The sequence below is a fragment of the Siniperca chuatsi genome, linkage group LG17, assembly GCF_020085105.1.
Source record: "Siniperca chuatsi isolate FFG_IHB_CAS linkage group LG17, ASM2008510v1, whole genome shotgun sequence".
NCBI classification, from domain to species: domain Eukaryota; kingdom Metazoa; phylum Chordata; class Actinopteri; order Centrarchiformes; family Sinipercidae; genus Siniperca; species Siniperca chuatsi.
Window position 1 is genome coordinate 2,565,996 of NC_058058.1, and position 19,843 is coordinate 2,585,838.

General features: G+C 39.2%; 2 protein-coding genes across 5 annotated transcripts; both read left to right on the forward strand.

Annotated features, from left to right (window-relative positions):
* Nucleotides 1-539: 539 nt before the first annotated feature.
* LOC122864240 (H-2 class I histocompatibility antigen, L-D alpha chain-like) lies at nt 540-10,634 on the forward strand. Of its 4 annotated transcripts, none has more exons than XM_044171502.1 (8): nt 540-797; nt 5,082-5,354; nt 5,609-5,899; nt 6,218-6,502; nt 7,226-7,339; nt 8,704-8,721; nt 8,802-8,837; nt 9,234-10,634. In XM_044171502.1, exons 1-8 carry the CDS (start codon nt 725-727, stop codon nt 9,377-9,379), a joined length of 1,236 nt encoding a protein of 411 aa, XP_044027437.1. In that variant the 5' UTR covers nt 540-724; the 3' UTR covers nt 9,380-10,634. The 4 variants fall into 4 exon arrangements, 2 of the variants coding, with proteins under 2 accessions (XP_044027437.1, XP_044027439.1); XM_044171504.1 differs by lacking the exon at nt 540-797 and adding an exon at nt 1,903-2,091; XR_006375178.1 differs by lacking the exons at nt 8,704-8,721; nt 8,802-8,837; nt 9,234-10,634 and adding exons at nt 6,623-6,672; nt 6,799-7,004 and having other exon boundaries at nt 7,226-7,340.
* Nucleotides 10,635-11,190: 556 nt separating this feature from the next.
* Nucleotides 11,191-19,163, forward strand: LOC122864719 (H-2 class I histocompatibility antigen, L-D alpha chain-like). The gene is made up of 6 exons (XM_044172330.1): nt 11,191-11,212; nt 13,557-13,829; nt 14,077-14,367; nt 16,651-16,962; nt 17,360-17,464; nt 19,084-19,163. The coding sequence occupies exons 2-6, from the start codon at nt 13,634-13,636 to the stop codon at nt 19,161-19,163; spliced, it is 984 nt and encodes a 327-aa protein (XP_044028265.1). The 5' UTR covers nt 11,191-11,212; nt 13,557-13,633.
* The last annotated feature ends 680 nt before the right edge of the window (nt 19,164-19,843 follow it).

Sequence of the window (19,843 nt, forward strand, 5' to 3'; positions counted from 1 at the left end):
TTTGCTTTTAATGATTTGAATGTTTTGTTAATAACGTTGAGGTTTGGACTGTCGGTCGGACACAACAACATCGTGAAGGCGTCACTTTGGGCTCTGGGTCGTCGTGACGGCCTTTCTCACTTCTTTTAGAGTTTTTACAAACCAAACAGTCAATCGATTAATGGAGAAAATAATCAGCAGATTAATCCAGAATGAAAATAATCGTCGGCTGCAGTCCGATACGAAACAGTTCAACATGAGCTCCAGCTCAACCAGCTGCAGCAGCAACATCCTGCTTTACATTAATGCACGAGGAATAATAATCTGATGACATGATGTATAATAGTATAAGTCACAGGGGACATTTTTCTGCTTTCCTGATTATACCTACATAGGCCTACTTATACTTAAGTAACATTTTTAATGCAGGACTTTTACTTGTAACAGAGTTTTTTCACTGTGTGGTATTAGTACTTTTACTGAAGTAAAGGAGCTGCATACTTCCTCCACCACTGGTAATATGTGATAATAATATGAGCTACATTTCATCCAGCAGGCCCTTTATTTCATAACACTTATCTCCTGTTGGGCTGTCTGACCAAAACCTTCTTTGTTGTAATCTGCCTAGCAACCTGTTCTGAATTATTTGATTGGGTGATTCGCGCAGAGTAAACCAGAACAGCAGGCCACTTCTGTCGTCCCGAGCAGCTTTTGTCCTTACCAGAAGTTTTCTCCTTTTAAAACCATGAATCGACCAACAACCTGGATGTTTTTGTTTCTTCCGTTAATGTGGCTGAATTTACAGCCAACTGTAAGCGGTAAGTTAACTGTCGTCAGTCACTTTTATAAAACGGAAGTTAAAAAAAAAAAAAAAAAACAACGTCTCTAACTGACAGCAGTTTGCAGTTAACGTTGCTTAGCTAACGGTTAACGGTTAACCAACGGTTTAGAGACGTTAATTTTTTTTTAAAAGTTAGCTAGCTAATTAACACATTCATAGACGCATTTTAGAAGAAAGACGATGTGTACCAAAACCTACTTGCCCTACCTAACAACCTGCCTGTTAGTGTCGCTTCTCTAGTCTGTGTTGGGCCTGTACCGTCGCCATATCCAGAAATGTGACCGTTTAAAACTATTTTTAGTTTTGGCTAGCGTTAACACTTCATTTCTCCAGCTTCATGATTTTTTCCAATTATATTATGTCAGCAATTTAGGGCGTATTAATATAATGTTAACGACCTGGTTATAACGATATATTATCATATATTTATAGCATTACATTACATAACGTTATAGCGTTAGCTATTGTCTTAATCCAATTCATATTTAATATTAAAATTATATCATGGTAACGTTAGGTAATATATGTGATTTATTCTTTGTCGGACATCTTTCCATTGCACTTAACAGATGTATGAAAAAATTATAATGCTATAACTATATGTAGCTAATATAACATTGGGTTTCTTATAAAATAATATGTAGTTATCATCAGAATCAGAAATACTTCCCCGTAGGAAAACTCTTTGTTAGGCTATGTTATTTGCTAGACGTCTTTTCAGTGCAGTGAAGTAAATTATTTCAAACGAATGATAACTTGCAGTCAGCTTGGCCTGTATTACAAACTTATTGCCTGTCCGATGGACGATGAACTTGATCCACTTGATCACAGCAAAACAACAAACAGCAACCAGGAAGCTGCAGTCGTGGTGCGTTCACCGATACGCGTCCTGCTATTTTATGTAAATATGTATTATACTTAGATTTATAGAAATACATATTTTGCAATAACAGTCCTTATGGTTAGTTTGGTGTGTCAGTTACGTGAGTGAAATGATCCCATGCAGCAAAAAGTACTTGAAAAGTTGGATGTGAATGGAATGCGACGTAACATTTGTAATTTACGAGCGGCCCTGAATGCAGCATGTCAACAGTCTACGGGAAGCAGGAAGCAGACAGCACAGTAACCGCGGAGTGACACCGAGAAACAACACGGTCCCACAGCGGGATAAAACTTGAGTTTTAGAGACGAGAAAGGAGTCCGGCTTGCGGTGGAAATGTCTCTAATCGCGGTTTTGGTCCTGCTGGGGACAGGACTGACGGTAAACAGCGGTAAGTTGAGAGTTTTCTGACACGTTAACGTGGCTCGTTAAAAGTGAAAGTAAAAGAGGCGAAGTTGTGACGTCTTTAAAATTCGGACTTTCGTTAGTTATTTTAGTTTAATTTGTTAAAAATGGGCGTTGAGTGTTTTCATATTTGGTAATGTTCACTTATTCTATATATGCCCCGTGCATCAAAACAAACAAGAAGAAATGGATTGACTGCTTCCAGATCCTTAGTAATTTAGGCGGTGTGTATAACATGTCGTCAGCGATACATGAACAGTATGACGCAAATTAAGCTATTTACTTATTTCTGTAATTAATTCTGGATTAATCGTTTTTACATGGTCTGAAATGTCAAAATGGTGAAAAATCATAATTTTCTAAAGCCCAGGGGGACGTCTATTTGGTTTTTAATCAGTTTGTTTTGTCTAGCAGTCCAAAAGCTAAATAACTAATATATTTAATTTGCCATACCATAGGAAAGAAAAGCCGGAGATCACCATAACTGAGCCCCTGAGAATGTTTGGTGTTTGGTGGTCCATTGTCAGTATAGTCGGTATATTGATTGATTAATCGGCTAATCGTTTCAGCTGTAAACAACATCGATATACAAATAAAGTGGAGAAAATTCAGGAAAGTACAGGTGAGGTTAAAAAAACAGGTTAGCCGGTGTCAGCAGGTCTATCATTGGCATCAGAGAGATAATAGACGTGATGATTCACTGTATATTCTCTTAAAGAAAAAATACTTTTAGGTTACATCAGTCAGGAGAAATAGTTTTTGCATGAAATATAAAAACATCCACATTTTTAAAAAATGGTGGGCACAATGAATCAAGCTTTTATGAAAAGGATTGCTGCTCAAGAGATCAGATTGATCTATCAGTTACCGGAGGAACTCATGGAAAAGCTATAGTCTTATTCTGAGACTTGAAAGAATTGTTGCACATACTGTAGTATCTCCTTATCAGAGACATAAAGACAGGTTGTACGAGTGTTTATTGCTCTTTTCACCGCCCTTTGACTGCTGTCACTGAGCTGGACGGACAACATTGTTGAAATATCTGTGACATGATAAGCACAGTCAGAACTGGCTTATAAACAAAGTTGGACTGTAAAAGTTTGATTTCCTTGTTCTTTCTTGTTTTCTTTCTAACTGGAGCTTGAAGCCAATGCGGTTATATAAGCATTTGAGAGTTTAAAAAATTCAATAGCCATATATTGGCCAATATTAATTTTATTTTTACATAAATACATAACTTATCTTTGGCATTTCTGTACTGCAATTTCTTGGTACTTAGTGTCAGACATATATACCAATATATCTGACTAAACGAGCTTTTCAAGAGTCTGTAAACACAGGAGGCATTACAGGAAGTCTGACGAGAAAAGATACGCTTTCGTTTTAAAATGTGCTCGACCACAAAGAAGTCCTGTGGCTGAACAGATCCTGTGTGACACTGACGGAGAACTGAAGCTGCCGTTGCACTGCTGATTAGAGCGGAAACAATTAATCAAATAGCTGATTAGTTGATTGACAGAAAATGAATAGACAACTATTTTGATAATTGATTAATTGCTTAAGTCAGTTTTTCGACATCCTTTGGTTCCTGCTGCTCAGTTATGAGGATTAGCTGTTTGTCTTATGTGGTAGTAAACCGAAAATCTTTGGGTTTGAGACTGCTGGTCAGATGAAACAAGCAATCTGTAGAGGTCACTTTGGGTTTTAGGAAATTATGAGGGGCATTTTTCACAACTTCTGATATTTTACAGACCAAAAGATTATTGATTTAATCAAGAAAATAATTGTCAGGTCAATCAAAGAAAGTATTTACCAGTTGCAGCCTATTGCTGGTGTGCTGACTTCACTCTGCAGTCTGTGTAGACACGGTGTTGGTTACATAACTGCTTTGCAACTCGCTCAAGCTTTGTTGGCTGAAACTTTAAGAAGACCTGTGTAAACTATAGTGCAATGCATTTGCCCAGTGTATTTTACACAATTACTAAAATTTGCTTATTTTGTAAAAACATAATCTGTACGGAATCGGCTCACAGCTATAGTTGTTGGTCTGTTCATTTCCAGACAGACTAGAAATGTAAAACACGTCTCTACCCTGCTACCAAAAAGCTACCAAATGCTGGATATAGGTGGTTATTTATTTATTGAACAAACTGTAACAAAAGTTACACTGAATAAAGGAAAATAATAACAATATGTATATCTCAAATGAAGCCCATACTGTGCCTCGTTGTCTCGCTACCTCAAACCCTCCCACCCTCTAGGCATCAGTTACTATCAACAAAGTTCAGATATAATGGAAAAAACCCATTTCAAAACATAATGATACAAAAAATTAAACAAGAATGAACTAAAACACAAAGTTGAAAAAATCCCTTCAGATACTGTCAGGGCGACTTTTAAGATCATGGAAGTATTGGATCGTAGGACCCAGAGTGGTGTAATACTTGTTGGTAGAGGTTCTTAGTGCTAGCTTTATTTTCCGGAGGTTTCCTAAACTTCATCAGGTCTAATTACTTTTAGTTTAATAAAATTCTTCACCTGGCCAATAATGACACAAATGTTAAGAGTATTTTTAACTTATCGTTCAGTGGTTGTTCATTGACTGAAATCCCAAAGGTAGGTGTCCAAGTGTTTTGACTCATGGTGTGCCTAAATATTGGGTGGATGTTCAAAGATGCTTTGCCCAGTAAATAGATAAGGACTCAACCCAAGACATTCAATTCAATTCACTTTAATTTATATAGCGCCAATTCATAACAGAAGTTCTCTCATTGCACTTTTCCTATAGAGCAGGTCCAGACCGGACTCTTTATAATATTATTTACAGAGACCCAACAAATCCCACCATGAGCAAGCACTTGGCGACAGCGGCAAGGAAAAACATCCTTGAAAAAAAACATGTTAGTCAAGTCTATTGGTGTTTATCTGCCTTGTCTAATAGATATTTGTCTGTCTTTCTACCTGTGTGACTCTCAGAGAAGCATTCCCTCACTTACATCTACACGGCCCTCTCCAAACCTGTCGGACTCCCCGGCATCCATGACTTCACAGCCATGGGTCTGCTGAACGACAGGATGATCGACTACTTTGACAGTGAGAACCAGAAGAAAGTTCCCAAACAGACCTGGATGAAAGAGCGACTGCCTGCAGATTACTGGGACAAAGGCACACAGTCCCGCCAGAGCAAGCAGCAGTGGTTCAAAGTCAACATCGAAATCCTGATGCAACGAATGAGACAGAACGACACCGGTAAGATCCATGAAACGTGAAGGACCGGGACCACTTTTTGATGAAGACCATGAAATCAACAACTATAATAACTCTCTATAGATAATCGTTCAACCTAAAATAAAGTGTTTTTGGTGTTAAGTTACTCTTTAATGTTTAACCAGAAAACCACAAATATTCAAATGTGACCCACCTCATCATCGTGTCTGGCTATGGATCCTTTTCCTTGTTGTTAGTCATGTATTTAACTGTCCTGGCATTATCTCTTGTTTCAGACGTCCATGTTCTTCAGTGGATGCACGGCTGTGAGGGCGTAACGCAGCCCGACGGCGAGATTAAGTTCCAACGCGGCATGGACATGTACAACTACGACGGAAACGACTTCCTGTCCTTCGACGACGCCCACGAAGTCTGGGTCGCCCCAACTCAAGAGGCCGAACAGACCAAGAGGAAGTGGGATGAAGTCCAGGTCCTAAAAGAATACACCAAAGGCTACCTGGAGAACGAGTGTATTAGTTGGTTGAGCAAGTTCGTGAAATATGAGCAAAACCAGCTACAAAAGGCCTGTATGTATGACAGAAAATAATTTCTATATTTTTATATTCATTATTACTAGAGATAATAGACTTAGCTTTAGTGTTGAAGGACTACTGTGCAGGTTGTCAAAATATGAAACTAACGATTGATATTTACACAAAAACTGTTAAAAATGTGTACTGTGCCTGTTTGATTTCGCAGTAGAAGTTGTAGCGATAGATTGTCTTTATTCTGAGTCATTCAGGTCATTATGAAGACATCAGTGGTACGAACAGTATCATATGTTTGGTGACATTGATCTGTAGCATACTGCAGATATGAACTCTCTTTACGGTTTCTCTTTCCAGCTGCTCCAGCGGTGTACCTGTATACAAAGAAGACCAGAGTTGAGGCAAACATCATTTTGACGTGCCTGGCCACAGGTTTCTACCCAAAAGACATCGTCCTGCAGATCAAAAGGAACGGCCGTGTTCTAACGAGAGAGGACGGATTGATCTCCTCGGGCGTTCGACCAAATGAAGACGAGACCTTCCAGAGGAGAGACAGCGTGGAGATTTTAAGGAGTGACGTGTCTACGTACACCTGTGAAGTGAATCACCCTGGATCCAGGTTGCATGTTGAGAAGGTCTGGGGTAAGAAACTTGTTCTTCTTCTTTGTTTATGGTAAGAAAGTCAAATTCAGGGAACACGACAACATTACTACAAGAAAGTTCGATGAGACAAAAAATGCTCACTATCAGACGATTATACAGGATGCAACCAAGGCAACAGTCAGAAGGTGTGGAGAGTGATGGCCAAACCTGTGAGTTCGATCCAAGCTGTAATAAATCAGAATTGTCCTTTACATAACCAGATGTGTTTCTTCATAGAACAAACTAAAATCGCAACATTAATCATTTTTTTTCTGTTATTTCATGGTGCGGTGCAGTGAGAGTCCCCTAAAAGCTGCATATTAATACGATTAGAAATTCCTTCTTCTCCGGGAGATTATTTCCGTCATTGAAGATGGGGCTGGATGAATTCATTTCTGTACCATAGCTATCAGTTACATGTGACGGCACAGAGCGCTTACTAAGCAAGGAGGAAGTATTTACAAGCAAGAATTGATTTTTGGAAATTTTGAACTTGCAGAAGGTAAGAATCCTTTTTGAGGCTCTAACATCCTCTTTTTCTGTTTCTCCCCAGCACAAATGACTAAATTCACGTTATTGTAATGTAATCAAATTGCAGCATTACTATCACTCAACGTCTACATTTTCATACATCAACACCATAGTAAATTGAATCTAACAAATAGAATTTATGTTAAAAGTGAACTGAATATAAAACGAATGTGAATGTCTTCTGTGTTTTAGATCATACACTTCCTGGCTCTGGAGGAACCATCATTGGTGCAGTGGTCGCGGTGGTCCTGGTTGTGCTCATAATCGGTGTGGTGCTGGCTGTCTTGTACAAAAAGGGCGTGATTGGTAGGTGACATATATGAACCGGCACCTTTTCTGGCAGAACAATAAAGTGCTGTGCTTAATGAACAAATCTGAGATCATATATCTGCCACAATATAAAACACATAATACTGTGATGGAGGATTTTATCCATATCACCCACCCCTAATACAAACGTGCTAAACATTAGCATGTTACCATGCTAACTGTAAGCATGTTTAATGCCATGTAAATGTCACGACATGTACTTCCACAAATGAACAAAGTCCATTCATCTGTAATCCAGAAGAAACAGAAGGGTTGCTTCTGTTTTCAATATGATCTATGATCCCTCAGTTATTCAAATGAGTATTATTTACTGAGCCTCCATAAGATAAGTCCCATAAGATTGTTTTTATTTATTTCGTTAGAACAAAATATTATGTGAAAAAGATACATACTGTACAGTATAGTGTGCACACAAGTTGTTAACATAACAAGATCATTTACGGTGCTTTCATATGGTAGAAAAGGTTTCAGTCGTTTCAAGACGTTTCAGAATCTTGATTCTGAAAACAGAGTCCAGATGACTACGATTGAAACCTTTTCTACGATGGAACACTCCTGGATGAATGAGGGACTACTCCGTCATGCTTTCATATGGTTTTTCTCTACCATGCAGCTTGCCCTCATCTCCGCAAAATTGAGAGAATAAAATTTGATACATTTTTGCCGAGTCTGTACTCTGCAAAAATGCTCCACTCTGTAACACCACTGTACAATTGTTCGAACATCAACAACAGAGTGACACATCTTCTCTAGTTTCAGGAATCACATTCTCCCAGTTAAACTTTAATTTATATCATTGTTGGTTTTGGTCTTTTTTATTGTGATTTATTGACAATAAGAAAAATACTGAATAACGCCAACCTTATCCTTTTAAGTTAGTCCTGCCCAGACTGTAACCTCTGTACAATGAACTTTACATGGACTGTTCCAGTTTGTTTGTTTTTATAAACAGCTGCACAAATTCAAGTTGTAGGTTCTCCCCAGGCTTTATTTCTCTGCTATGAATTCTATTAAAGTTAGAAATGTTATTACATTTTAAGTGTTTTTCTGCGAATGGTATTTATATTGTTATAACCCTGACTCAGAAGGAGGAAACCCAAAAGTCTGGTCAAACTAAATTTAAGTTTATAAATTTTGTCTAAACATAATTACAAAATGCAAAGAAATGGTCGCATTGTTACGTAAAAGTTATCCATTTCTGTTGGTAGTGGTTGTTTTAAAAAGATTTCTCATGCTGTCGATGTTCTGAAAACAGTCAGGAGATGATCGGCCTTAATGTTTCTTCTCTCTCCTCTGTGTGTGTGTGTGTGTGTGTGTGTGTGTGTGTGTGTGTAACACAGGCAACAAGACCAACAAGGGTAAGTGTTTTCCTCTAGAAAGATGTCACGAAGACGTGATGTTGCATTGAGCTATTAAATACATTTTCTTTTCTTCGCAGGGTCAGAAGAGTCTCTGAGCAGCGGTGACTCTGGCGGTAAGTGTCTTTTGTGGACTGATTGAAAGCCGCACAGAGCAGGTTTACGCTTCCGTAGCCCCAAGCGGTCCCCCGTCCCCCGGCGACTAACATAGCAAACCAGGCGGTTATGTGGCATGTGCTGTAACCGCAACGGGTTTTTGGGATACTCCACAAATGTTCTGAGCACAAATACACGTTCATTCACCTCTATTGTGTTGGAAGAAGCCTCAGAGACAGAAAACTCAAAACCTGGACAAATACAATAAAAATCTACACTGTATGTGAAAGAAAGAATAACGCATCACCACAAATGTATGGTTATCATAGAAAATACATGAAAAAGCCACAGCAGATAGGCCTCTGTTTGTATTATCTATTGTATACATAAAATAACTCTTCTGTTCATCCCTGCAGACACGGGCAGCCAAAACCCCACCCCCGCGTCCTCCATCACCGGGTCCTCCATCACCGGGTCCTCCATCACCGGGTCCTCCACCCCCGGGTCCACCGCCCCCGAGTCCCAAAGTCTCCTGAAGGGAAATGCAGCGGAACAAGCCTGAAGTCTCTGCAGATGATTTTCATCAGACTACATGAAGACTCACTGTGCTTACCAATACAACAAATACATTTACTCTGGGATGCAAATTAAAAGGGGAATTTGAAAATCGACAAACATATATAAGCTCAGAAATTTCTCCACTGCCTCTTAAAGGGTTCAATACAGTGAAGTACAGTGAAGCACCGATCGGACAGGGTGTTTACGGATGTAGCGACACCGCCAATCACAACTTTCACAAATCAGCGTGTTCCAGCCACGCTTAGCGGCTTTTTAAAACATCTGGCTGTCGACAGTCATAAGTAGGAAGTGCTGTTCTGAAAATGTGTCTCTGTCAACCCTGAAACGTAAATTCGACAATGAAACCCGTCAGTTTAACGCTGCCTGGACCGGCAAGTATGTGTTTATTTTACCGCCATCTCCAAACGCCTGCTAATTTTTATTACATTTATTTGCATTTGTTTAAAATTTGTCACTACCAAACACTTTTAACAGGTTTGAAATAGGCTGCTGAAAATGTCCGGCCCATCTACACGTCCTGGTTTTAAAATCTGGCCCAACTGAGTTTGTAATTGAACAGCCCTGATGCAGTCAGTCTCAAAGTTTTAACCATGGATTAAAAAGAAGTACTCTATATTTTGAGTGAGTGATAAGCAGGTATCATTTAAAGCAAGTGGTGTGACTTATAAAGTACTGCTTGTATTCATTTAATACCCTCTGTTGTAAATACAAGTTTTCTTTTTTTTGAGTTTATGAAAAAAGCATTTTAGAAGCTGTTGATGTGCAAGTTTATTGCAAGAATCTGATCTGATATTATAAAACATGCTCCTGTCACTGATCGTTTGTGCTGGGTGTATTGTTAGGGAATGACAGGCCTCTGATCACTTTTTAAATCCAAGATTAAATTAATACTGTTTGCAAAATAAAGATTATTTTTTTATTATTATTTACCAATTTCCTGGTAATTCGTTGCTGGTGGCTTTTCTAAATACAGTAAATCATGAAACATTGTCTGTCTTCAGCATATTAAATATTATTTTCTGGATTTTATATTTCTGGTTTGTTTGGCACTCACGTAGTTGACAAATATGAAAGTATTGTTATCCAGCTGTTTATTAGTTGCTGAAATGCGAGGATTTTTTTGTTGTTACCTGTGGTAAAAAAAAAAAAAGTGCACACCTGATGATGATAATAATTATAATGATAATTGTTTAATTATCTTTTTTGGAAAATACAATAAAATATGTCTGCTTAACAAGTATCAGTCTGTCGGTCTCTGCATTACGTTCATGTGGAATCAAAAGATCAATTTGCTCAACCGGAAGCCGGTAGAGACAGCTGTCAGATGTTTACAGCTTCTGTCTAAAAAGTTAGAATGAGTTCGAGTCATTAATATTTCATTGTGAATTCATGTGCCGACGATTTAGGAGAGACATTAAATTAATGTTGATATTTTTTTGTATTGTTTCTTTTGAAAGGGCAAAGCCAAGACGCGGCCACAGCTTTTTCCTCCTGTCACGTGTCGGCGTTTGAATCACGTGCACGTGTCAGATAAACATTGTACACCACTGTTGAACTCAAGCGGCGTTTAATAAACTGTACTGTAACACGGAAGAAGTCTTAATTGTGGCAGCAGTTAGCAGACACGCAGCGGCGGTAGGCTGGCGTTACGGCATGACGTCACTAGACGGCGACAGAAGAGCACGTTTTTTTTTTTATTGTGCGCGTGTTTCACGTGGAATACATCCGTGGTTTTTCGGCTCTGCTTTAACACGGAGCACGGGACTATCCCCGTGCTCCCACTGTATGGGAACTTAGTCGGAAAACACACTGACTGGTAATAACGTGTTATTAACATTTTGTCTTAGCCAATCAGAAAATGACTAACGTGTAGTCCTATTAATGGAAACATAACAGCACGTGACACAAATGAAAAGTCAGGTGATCCCCGGAGTCATGGGACGACTGTGGCTCAGTGGTAGAGCTCCAATCGGAAGGTCGGCGGTTCGATCCCGGCTTCCCCCAGCCCGCATGTGGAAGTGTCCTTGGGCAAGACACCGAACCCCAAATTGCTCCCGATTGCTTCGGTGTGTGAATGATTAGTTTCTCTCAACTCCTGCCATCAGTGTATGAATGTGTGTTAATGTGATGATGTGATGTGTTGAAGCGCTTTGAGTGGTCCGAAAGACTACAAAGGCCCTGTATAGTAAAGTACAGTCCATTTACCTTTCCGAGAGCCGACTCTTCTGCCTCAGTTACTCTCTGATTTGATTTGTTGCAAGAAATAAATATGCAAGATTCTTCATCTGCAATACATAGAAATATTGATACTGATAGTCATATTGGTGGTTAAAAAGTGGGATGCGTCAAGAATAACTATCCTAACAAAAATAACACCCCGCTAATGAAATAGTGCGGTTAATAAATAATTACACAACTCTATACAGACACACACAGAAGCCCTGTTTTTCAATTTAATTTGATATAAAACAAAACATATTTATGATCTGTTCAAAAGGCTGAGCTGAGGTCAGGGATGTTTAATTAATAAAAGCCAAACCTGAAGCTTTAATGACATACATTAGAGCTGCAAACCACAACACATCACATGTGCACACAATGTGGAAGCAGCAGTCAGCAGCGGTGTGTTCACCAAACCAGCAAATGTTTGGTATTTCGTGGGATTAGTGACGTGTCAATCGGTTATTAAAATTCCCATTAAATGAATCATTTCAGCACTGACAACGTTGACGTTTATTCCACGTTACTGTAGCAGGCATCTGAATAAATGTAAGCCTAACTTCACGCAGCAGAAACAAAGTGTTTAATTGGCCTTTTTGAAACTTGGATGGCCTTTATTTGGAGCACCACCCAAATGCACCATCTACTGGACGTCACACAGCGAAGAGGCGCAGCACCTGCAGCAGCAGAGTGAGCATCAGTTCAGCTGCCCGAGGTTTAAAACCAGGAAGGTCAGCTTTGTGCTCAAAATGTGTCCGGTTGCAGTTTTCATCGTGCTCGGGACGGGGCTGATGGTGAACCAGAGACCCGTTAATGTGAGGCAGGAAAAAGCAAAATAAGAAATCATTTATGCTGTTTTAAAAAAATCAATTTCCACTCACCCCACAGGCCTGCTGCAACTAAGTGATAGCAGATGAAGTCGAGTCGAAATACAAGAAATTAGATGAATATTCTTCATGCAGAAAGTTCTTCGAGGACTTATCTTCACTGTGTATAACATGTCACACATTAAGGTCAAGGTTGCTTTTATTGACTCCCTAAAGAGAAAATTGTCTTAGATTAAAGAAAATTAAGCAAATGCAGGGGGTTGACCTTTCTTTAATTTTCTTCTCACGTTCAAGACGAACATCAACAACAAGAATGTAACAAATAAGTAAAGAAAAAGATCAGGAAAGTATGGAAGAGGAAACCAAAAAGTTGATCCCCAAGGGGAAACTCACAGGAACAGAAGTACTAAGCAAAAAAATATAATACACTATAATACAGGTCAGATTAATTAAGTACAAAGTGGATATACGTATAAAATTAAAATAAGTGTAAAGTAAAGTGGATTACCAGTTGATGATAAGTATGTACGGTATAATAATACAATGTAATAATATAAGTAATAAGTAATAGTGCATGCACTGTCAAGTTAAGTGTGGTCATGTACAAGCTGTGCTTTACGATCTTTTTGCAGCAGGACAGTCATTAACAATGTTTCATTATCAGATGATCTACCGATCACTGTTTCGGTAAATATGTGAAGCGCTTAAATCTGACCAACGGTGGAAAAACACAAAGTCATTCAAAATGAAACTGACAAAAGCAAGCGTTCCTCAAGGGTGAAGAAAGGAAGGAAGCAGTTGCCTCTAATCTTAAAATAGGCTAACTGTCTAGTTTGGGGGAAGTCAGAATGACAACACAGACATTGAGAGAATCTACATTTATTAATTTCATTTTTGTCCTCCTGATTAAGTAGCTATCCTGAGCTCAGGAGTAATATTGTCACTTACAGATGTAGTTCTCTTTCTGTTCACTCCAAATAAACCAGAAACACCAAACACATCTCTGCCCCTGAAACTTGTATAACTTGTAACTCCCTCTCCCCACAGGGGTTAATGAATTATCTGCCTTGTCTAATAGATATTTGTCTGTCTTTCTACCTGTGTGACTCTCAGAGAAGCATTCCCTCACTTACATCTACACGGCCCTCTCCAAACCTGTCGGACTCCCGGGCATCCATGACTTCACAGCCATGGGTCTGCTGAACGACAGGATGATCGACTACTTTGACAGTGAGAACCAGAAGAAAGTTCCCAAACAGACCTGGATGAAAGAGCGACTGCCTGCAGATTACTGGGACAAAGGCACACAGTCCCGCCAGAGCAAGCAGCAGTGGTTCAAAGTCAACATCGACATCCTGATGCATCGAATGAGACAGAACGACACCGGTAAGATCCATGAAACGTGAAGGACCGGGACCGCTTTTTGATGAAGACCATGAAATCAACAACTATGATAACTCTCTATAGATAATCCTAAAATAAAGTGTTTTTGGTGTTAAGTTACTCTTTAATGTTTAACCAGAAAACCACAAATATTCAAATGTGACCCACCTCATCATCGTGTCTGGCTATGGATCCTTTTCCTTGTTGTTAGTCATTTATTTAACTGTCCTGGCATTATCTCTTGTTTCAGACGTCCATGTTCTTCAGTGGATGCACGGCTGTGAGGGCGTCACGCAGCCCAACGGCGAGATTAAGTTCCAACGCGGCATGGACATGTACAGCTACGACGGAAACGACTTCCTGTCCTTCGACGCCGCCCACGAAGTCTGGGTCGCCCCAGTTCAAGAGGCCGTACAGACTAAGAGGAAGTGGGATGAAGTCCAGGTCCTAAAAGAATACACCAAAGGCTACCTGGAGAACGAGTGTATTAGTTGGTTGAGCAAGTTCGTGAAATATGAGCAAGAGCAGCTACAACAGGCCTGTATGTATGACAGAAAATCATTTCTATATTTTTATATTCATTATTACTAGAGATAATAGACTTAGCTTTAGTGTTGAAGGACTACTGTGCAGGTTGTTAAAATATGAAACCACTAAGCTGGTTTAAATTCTATCTATCAGATCGATCTCAGTTTGTACATGTTAACGGTGAGTCCTCCGTGCACGGCAAAGTTAGTCACGGAGTTCCACAAGGTTCTGTGCTTGGACCGATTCTATTCACCTTATATATGCTTCCTATAGGCAGTATTATTAAGAAGCACTCCATAAACTTTCATTGCTATGCAGATGATACCCAATTATATCTATCGATCAAGCTAGATGAAACTAACCAGTTAACTAAACTTCAGGCATGCCTTAAGGACATAAAGACCTGGATGACCGGCAACTTTCTGATGTTAAACTCTGACAAAACTGAAGTTATTGTACTTGGTCCCAAACACCTCCGAGACAAATTATCTAAAGATATGGTTACTCTAGATGGCATCGCCCTGGCCTCCAGCAACACCGTAAGGAACCTCGGAGTTATCTTTGATCAGGATTTGTCCTTTTTACCTACGTAACATTGCAAAAATTAGGCACATCCTGATGATGAAAATGATGCAGAAAAACTAGTCCATGCATTTGTTACTTCTAGGCTGGACGAATGCAATTCCTTATTATCAGGCTGCCCGAATAAGTCCCTTAAGACTCTCCATTTGATCCAGAATGCTGCGGCACGTGTACTGACAAAAACTAGGAAAAGAGATCATATCTCTCCAATATTAGCTCCTCTGCACCGGCTTCCTGTAAAATTTAGAATAGAATTTAAAATCCTTCTTTCACCTACAGAGCTCTTAATGGTCAGGTACGTTCATATCTTAACCCCACTAGAACACTGTGCTCCCAGGATGCAGGGTTACTTGTGGTTCCTAGAGTCACCAAAAGTAGAACGGGAGCCAGAGCTTTCAGTTATCAAGCTCCTCTCCTGTGGAACCAGGTCCCAGTTTGGGTTCAGGAGGCAGACACCATCTCCACATTTAAAGAGTAGGCTTAAGACTTTCCTCTTTGATGAAGCTTATAGTTAGGGCTGGCTTGGGTGAGTCCTGAACCATCCCTTAGTTATGCTGCTATAGGCCTCAACTGCCGGGAGACTTCCCATGATGCACCTCTCTCCTCCTCTCCCTCTCCATCTGAATGCATTTTTATCCCATTACTGCATGTTAGTAACTCGACACCTTCTCTCTCCCGTAGTTTTGTGCTGAGTCTGGATCTGTGGTTGTGGGCCAGCTCGACAACTACAGTTGTTGTTATTGGCTCTGTTACTGATGCTGACATGATTCTTCCTAAAGCTGTCATTCCTATTATTACAAATTTCTTAATATTAACGCTATAATTACTATTCTACTATATTAAAAAAATTATAAAGAGTACGGTCTTGACCTGCTCTATAGGAAAAGTGCAATGAGATAACTTCTGTTTTGAATTGGCGCTATAGAAATAAAATTGAATTGAATTGAAATTGAAACTAACAATTGATATTTACACAAAATCTGTTACATTTATTTTTTATTTAATAATTACTTGCAATTTCTTCTGTGAGCATTTCTTAAATTATAGTATTTGTCAAGAGACATTTTCAGCTCTAGATGTGGCAACGTTTCCATCAACCTTTTTCATAAAAAAAAAAACTGATATGGGTTCAATAGTATTTTATCAAATCCAAATTCTATAAATTCCCTGATCGAATCCACTTAGTTTCACCTTTCAACATTTGTAAGTAAAGTTAAAAAATAACAGAAACTCAAAGATTCATTTGAGATCTGTAATCACCTTTTTGGGCTGAGAAGGTAGAAACACTACAGTTTTAGTGGCAGCCTAATTGATGTAATTTGCCAACCTGGAACCAAATCCAAAATAGAACCGGCTCTGTGAACCCAACCCTCGCAAACGCCATATTCAGTAACAGCCATGATCTTTTTAATCCGGACAGAAAGTAGTTTGGAAAATGACCTGAAATTCTAAAACGAAGCATGTGTCAAAGCAGTGGTGTTTGATGTTGCTAGTTTTAGTATCGTGTGTTTTTGTGTCATACTGGTGTTATGATTAAAAATGTGTACTGTGCCTGTTTGATTTCGCAGTAGAAGTTGTAGCGATAGATTGTCTTTATTCTGAGTCATTCAGGTCATTATGAAGACATCAGTGGTACGAACAGTATCATATGTTTGGTGACATTGATCTGTAGCATACTGCAGATATGAACTCTCTTTACGGTTTCTCTTTCCAGCTGCTCCAGCGGTGTACCTGTATACAAAGAAGACCAGAGTTGAGGCAAACATCATTTTGACGTGCCTAGCCACAGGTTTCTACCCAAAAGACATCGTCCTGCAGATCAAAAGGAACGGCCGTGTTCTAACGAGAGAGGACGGATTGATCTCCTCGGGCGTTCGACCAAATGAAGACGAGACCTTCCAGAGGAGAGACAGCGTGGAGATTTTAAGGAGTGACGTGTCTACGTACACCTGTGAAGTGAATCACCCTGGATCCAGGTTGCATGTTGAGAAGGTCTGGGGTAAGAAACTTTATGTAACTGCAGTTTGTCTCTTTTATTTTTTTCTGGTTTGAATTAGAGCTCACCGTCACGTTAGTGGAGTTTCACACATCCACACCTGGGACGGCTTCTGATCACAAACTAGAACAATCTTTGGGTTTTTAAAGGTAGCCTGTGGAGTTTTTGACCATCAGCGGCAGTATGGGACAGGGGGACTGTGTTTTGTTGGAGCTTCAGTACATTTACATCATTTTGATCTCTTTGCTTTTGTTGTTGTTGTGTTTGTTATATTACTCATTTCTGTAATTTTGTGTCATTATTATCACTTCATGTCTCTATTTTACTAACTTACACCAACACTATAGTAGATTGAAAGTAACAAATAGAAGTGCTGCTGAAAGCGATTTGAATTTTAAAACTGAAGTTGACTGTTTTGTGTGTTTAGATCAGGAGCTTCCCAGCTCTGGAGCTGCAGGTGTTGTTCGGTTTATAGTGGTGATTGTTGGTGTGATCGTGGGAACGCTGCTAGTGGTCTTTGCAGGCATAATTGGTAGGTGCAATACACACTATTGTCTCACCAATGCAGACTGATACTGATGGAGTGGAATATTTCTTTTTTGACTTGTTTTGATTCCATGAAAAAATGTATGTCATCATTTATGAACCAAAAAAAAAAAAAAAAAAAACAGAACCTGCAACTTTCCTGGCAGAAGAGTAAACACTGTCAGGACTGCTTCCTGTTTGTGGCACGACTTCCCATTTCAGAATTCACCAAAGTAGAACTCAACGCACGAAACAAATCTGACTGAATCCACTAATCATAGTGATTCTACTGAAATGAATTAATCTTGCTGTGTTTGCCGTGATTTCTCCCCATGAAATGTCGACTTTTTAAATGCTGTTGTGATACCTTTAGCATTACACTTCCACAACGTTGTCGAACTCACAATGGACAGCTTAAAACAAAAGGATCAAAACTTGATGCAGCAGAACCAGAGATGTCATCTTTTTTATTTGCCTGGAGCCTCTAGCTCACTCTGGAGCCACTAAAGGTGTTGGAGAGTACTACAGCATATGTGAAAAAAGTTGTAGAAAGTTGTACCAAGACCTGGAAACAGACTTTGTTGTGTACAATCAGTTGCATTTAAAGGAGAACTCCGCCGATTTTACACGTGTGTTTCCAGGTGTTGGGGAGTACGACTGCATATGTGAATAAAGTAGTATAAAGCTGAATACCAGCCAAACATTTGGTGGTCACGTTGCATTGTGGGTAATGAAGGTGCCAGGTTTTGACAAGAAAGAAAATAAAAAAGACGATATCTCTGGTTCTGCTGCATCGATTTTGATCCTTTTTTTAACTGTCCATTATGAGTTTGACAGTGTTACGTGATACATCGGTGGAGAACTCTTTCAAAGGATAGTTAGTCCTGTCAGTGCTGTAAACTTTAAATAATAAACTTCAGACTAAGACAATTTCAAAGAAAAGTAACAAAAATTTGGAATAGAAATTAGTTTAATGTGTTAACTTTGTTTACATGAGCTGCTTCCAAAGGTAACTTCTTATTTTCTCTGCTGCTGAAAAATATTGCAGCTTTAAAAGATACCAAGTCGAGTCCTGAGTTAGTCCTGCCCATGTTGTAACCTTTGAATAATAACATTCAAGTAAAATTATGGTGAGACACAATAAATACTGTCTGAAACAGTTTTTCTGTCATTTTACAGAAATAAAGAGGGCACTGATACAGGCACAGTTCCTGAAGCTTAACAGAATCTCACCACAAGGTCCATTTAGTAGCTGAACTAACAATCATATAACATGATCTTCATCAACTGATAAGGACTATTACAATATATTTGGATGAATAAGTAGAACAGGAAAGCACAGATATATTACCTACATTCATACTGCGTCTACGTTCATACTCACCCAAATACATTTTCTGTTTTCTGCAGGGCCTAAAAATGGCAACTCTTGTAAGTATCTCTGTTGATCAATATAATTCTGCAGCAAGAACATCACTAACTGAATGTTTGAAGGAGTTAAAGAAATTAATAACCAAAATACTGTACATGTTAGCCATACAGAATGCATAAAAAACAAGAGCAGCAAGTGCTTCATCTTTATAGTATTTATACAAAAAATAACATTTCTGTTCCTCCCTGCTGCAGCTAATGATCCAGGTGACCACAACCCCAGCCCCGAAGACGCCGACGGTCTTGTGTACGAGAATGTGGAGGATGCAGTGTGAAGCTCCTGCAAGTAACATCATTTCCATCAGAGAACATGAAGCCTCGCTGTGGTGCCTAAAACCAAACTGACCAATAAAACGAATGTATTTATTACTGGGCAGAAATCAGAGAGGAAAGTTTGAAAATCAGGAGAGAAATGAAATGGACAAAGAATATTATGTATTTAAGTATTTAAATGAGCTTCAGCGGCTTCACGCTGCTGAAGCAGAGTTTTAGGCACGAAAGGCACGACACTCTCCTGTCACACTGACGGTGAACTCAAGAATAAGACGCGCTGCTTCATAATTTTTTGCCACACTAACGGCACGGCTCTATGGATGGCAATGTCTGTCAGTCCGCCACTTTGGTCCAGATTTAAATATCTCAACAACTAGTTAACGATAAGTTTTCACTTATCCGGTGAAAGTTCATCTGTATCTACAGGATGCATTGGCACAAAACGTTGTACACACATTCATGTTCCCCTCAGGATGAATTGTAATAACGTTCACTTTTCATCTAGCGCCATCATCAGGTCAAAACTTAAATGTTTCCAATACTTTGGTTTATGACCAAATATCTGCAGAACTAATGACATTCCCATCAGCCTCAGCTGTACTTTGTGTTTAGTGCTAATTTTAGTAAATGTTAGCATGCTAACACGCTAAACTAAGATGGTGAACATGGTATAAACACACAT